General features: G+C 37.9%; 1 protein-coding gene across 1 annotated transcript; it reads left to right on the top strand.

Moving 5' to 3' along the window:
• Positions 1 to 1,142: 1,142 nt before the first annotated feature.
• LOC121211307 (thaumatin-like protein 1) lies at positions 1,143 to 2,836 on the top strand. Its single transcript, XM_041083985.1, has 3 exons — positions 1,143 to 1,569; positions 1,694 to 2,363; positions 2,474 to 2,836. Exons 1-3 carry the CDS (start codon positions 1,497 to 1,499, stop codon positions 2,670 to 2,672), a joined length of 942 nt encoding a protein of 313 aa, XP_040939919.1. The 5' UTR covers positions 1,143 to 1,496; the 3' UTR covers positions 2,673 to 2,836.
• The last annotated feature ends 217 nt before the right edge of the window (positions 2,837 to 3,053 follow it).

The raw sequence follows: 3,053 nt of genomic DNA, 5'->3' as shown, positions 1-3,053 counted from the left end.
GGACTTGAGAGTTGTAAGAGAAAAACAACTAAAACAGAAGCAGAAAGGATGTTGAAGAAGAAAACTAAAGTTTACTTCTCTCATTCATAATTTTTTCAGCTAAACAATGTACATATATTAAACTATTACATTGAAAGAGCAATAAATTTAATTAAAAAGAACATGCTAAAAAACAGCTGAATGATAACGTAGGACCTGTCTAAATCTACTAAGTACTGATTAACTTTGTCCTTCAAAAAGTAGCTGTCAAATCAAATACAGGTCACTTGTTACAAAAATGTACTTCATTCGGATAACATACGGTACATTTGTATATTGCTCTATTTCATTTGGGTAACATACAGCAGCTTGACCTTTTACGAGTTGCATGCACTTCATCCACATGAGTTATGCTGCATGGTCTCTTCCTTGGCTGCTTCTAGTGCTGCATGCAGGCCAACTTTAACAACTTAGATAAACTTTTGGATGACAAAACCTTAAAAAGGATCTCGAAGAAAATAAAAACATCGGCTGCCTTCCCAAGGCAAAGAAAAGAAAAACTGGTTGGTCGTGGTATGCAGCGTGCTTGGAGAGGTTCCCAATAATTGGGGAAATCATAAGTTCAGATGATGATGAAAGAAGAGTATAACTGACAGCAGGGGAAAACAGGGTCAAGAATCATTAAAACATTATACTTATGTTTTATAAATCTGAATTTAAGCTCCAACAATCTCAAATATATATACAAAAATTGCTTTAAAAGATTCTTTTTCAGCTCATTGAGGGATCACATCTCCATAGGATCATCTTGAACATGTTTTTGACATATTAGTTTATAAGATTAGCTCTGAGATTTTCCTGAATGATTCCGTAAATAATAATGTTATTGTAAAAGTAAGAACTTTGATACATGAATAATAAAGGAGTGGTGGGTGAATGACTGAATGTGGCCATCGAAGCCTCACAAAGTGGGTAGTGGGGTTCTAATTTTTGCATAGACAAAAGAAAAAAAAGTAGTATTTATAAAGAATTTGATTATTACCTTTATGAAAAACTTTATTATACAACCAGAATTATACTCCCATTAATAAAATTGTATATTTTTTTAAAAAAAGGAAGGCCTAATTAGTAGGTAAGACGAGGGGCCAAAGAAGCAAACAAATAACAACGAGGCGGTTTTTTGGGCAGTGTCCATCACTGTCTTTGGCTCCCTATAAATAAGGAAGAAGTGCAGATAATTAGATCCCCCCCACCACCACTCAACTCAGCCTTCTTCCATCCACTATTTTCGTTCATGAGGGAAGGCTCGAACGAATATAGAATTACTATAGAGTTTTATGGGTGGTAGTCTCAACCATCTTCTCCATTATTTTTCTTCTTATAGACATTAGCTTTGCTTAATCAAAATTCCCTTTTTGATTTCCATTCACAAAGTTCCGTTTTAGATAAATAAGTGAAGACAGAAACTTCAGAATAGAAACAACCATTCAACTATAAGAACAAAGAATATATTCCCCATGGCTCTGTTCTCCGGTCATCAGCATTCTATTATCACCTTCTTCAGCATCATTCTCCTTGTGTTTCTTGATGGTAATGACAATATTTTTTTTTTAAGAAATGGGTCTTGGTTCACATTTTTGTAAGCTTTGATTTATTTTCTTTCTATGGGCAAACCAAACTGAAGCTCTGTTTTCCTCTGTTTTTTTACCTGCAGGTGTTACGGCAGCCACCTTTACATTCATCAACAAATGCGATTACACAGTATGGCCTGGAATTCTAGCTAATCCAGGAAGTCCAAAACTTGAAAGTACAGGCTTTGAACTCACAAAAGGCAGCTCTCGTTCTTTCCAAGCTCCTACAGGTTGGGCAGGTCGCTTCTGGGGCAGAACAGGATGCAATTTCGATGACTCTGGCCACGGCTCATGCGCTACAGGGGACTGTGGCTCTGGCGAAATGGAATGCAACGGAGCTGGAGCCATCCCACCGGCCACCTTAGCCGAGTTTACACTCGGTTCAGGATCACAAGACTTCTATGACGTGAGCCTGGTTGATGGTTACAATTTGCCCATGATTGTGGAAGGAAGTGGAGGGTCAGGAGAGTGTGCCACCACCGGTTGCTTGACGGATTTGAACAAAAAGTGCCCGTCTGAACTGAAAATTGATGGCGGTGCCGCCTGCAAGAGTGCCTGCGATGCCTTCGGCAAACCAGAGTACTGCTGTAGCGGAGCCTACAATAGTCCAACCGCTTGTAAACCATCCATGTATTCGCAAGTGTTCAAGTCGGCTTGCCCCAAATCCTATAGCTATGCCTTCGATGATGCCACTAGCACTTTCACTTGCAGTGGGGCTGATTATGCAATTACTTTCTGTCCCAATGTTCCAAGGTAATTTTCCAAAATTGGTTCATTAAATTCATGATGTCATATAAGTTTTGACACTTGGAAAAAGATTGATAGTGCCATACATATTTAATGTAGTATTAATTTTGATGCAGTTTGAAATCTTCAAAGGATCCTGCTGCTGCAAAGGCAACAGGGTCGGACCCGGATTCGGATCCCATGCAGGCATCTGCACTGGCAAGTCAATGGCTAGCAAATTTGGCCACCGGAGACTCCATCAAAATCCGACCGTTTTCCCTTATCCGATCCGGTTTTGCCATCACTATTTTTCTTGTACTCTCGTTTTTATTCTAGTATTTAAATTTCCCAATTCAAGTTCCAACAACAACAACAAAGAAAAAGTAGGACAAAATTCCAGATTGTAAAATTTAGGTCATCTTAATGTTAAATACACACATTAATATGCAAATCATTTTGATTCAGAAATGGAATACATATGTATTCTTTTTTGGGCACTACTCCTTTTCTCCTGCTTTCAAACTCAAATATCATGGTTCACAGCTACCAAAGATTCAAACAAACACAAAGGAATTTACTATTTGGTGACTTATGGAAAAGGTGGAGCTTCCAAAAAAACAATCTGACCAGCTTTTTCATCATTTAACGGATATCTCAGATTTACTAATAAATACTTTGCTGGATCAAATTTTACTTGGAGTTGTTCTTTTTCTAAAA

This window comes from Gossypium hirsutum, chromosome A12 (assembly GCF_007990345.1).
Source record: "Gossypium hirsutum isolate 1008001.06 chromosome A12, Gossypium_hirsutum_v2.1, whole genome shotgun sequence".
Taxonomy (NCBI): Eukaryota; Viridiplantae; Streptophyta; class Magnoliopsida; order Malvales; family Malvaceae; genus Gossypium; species Gossypium hirsutum.
This window is presented reverse-complemented; position numbering and strand designations above follow the sequence as displayed.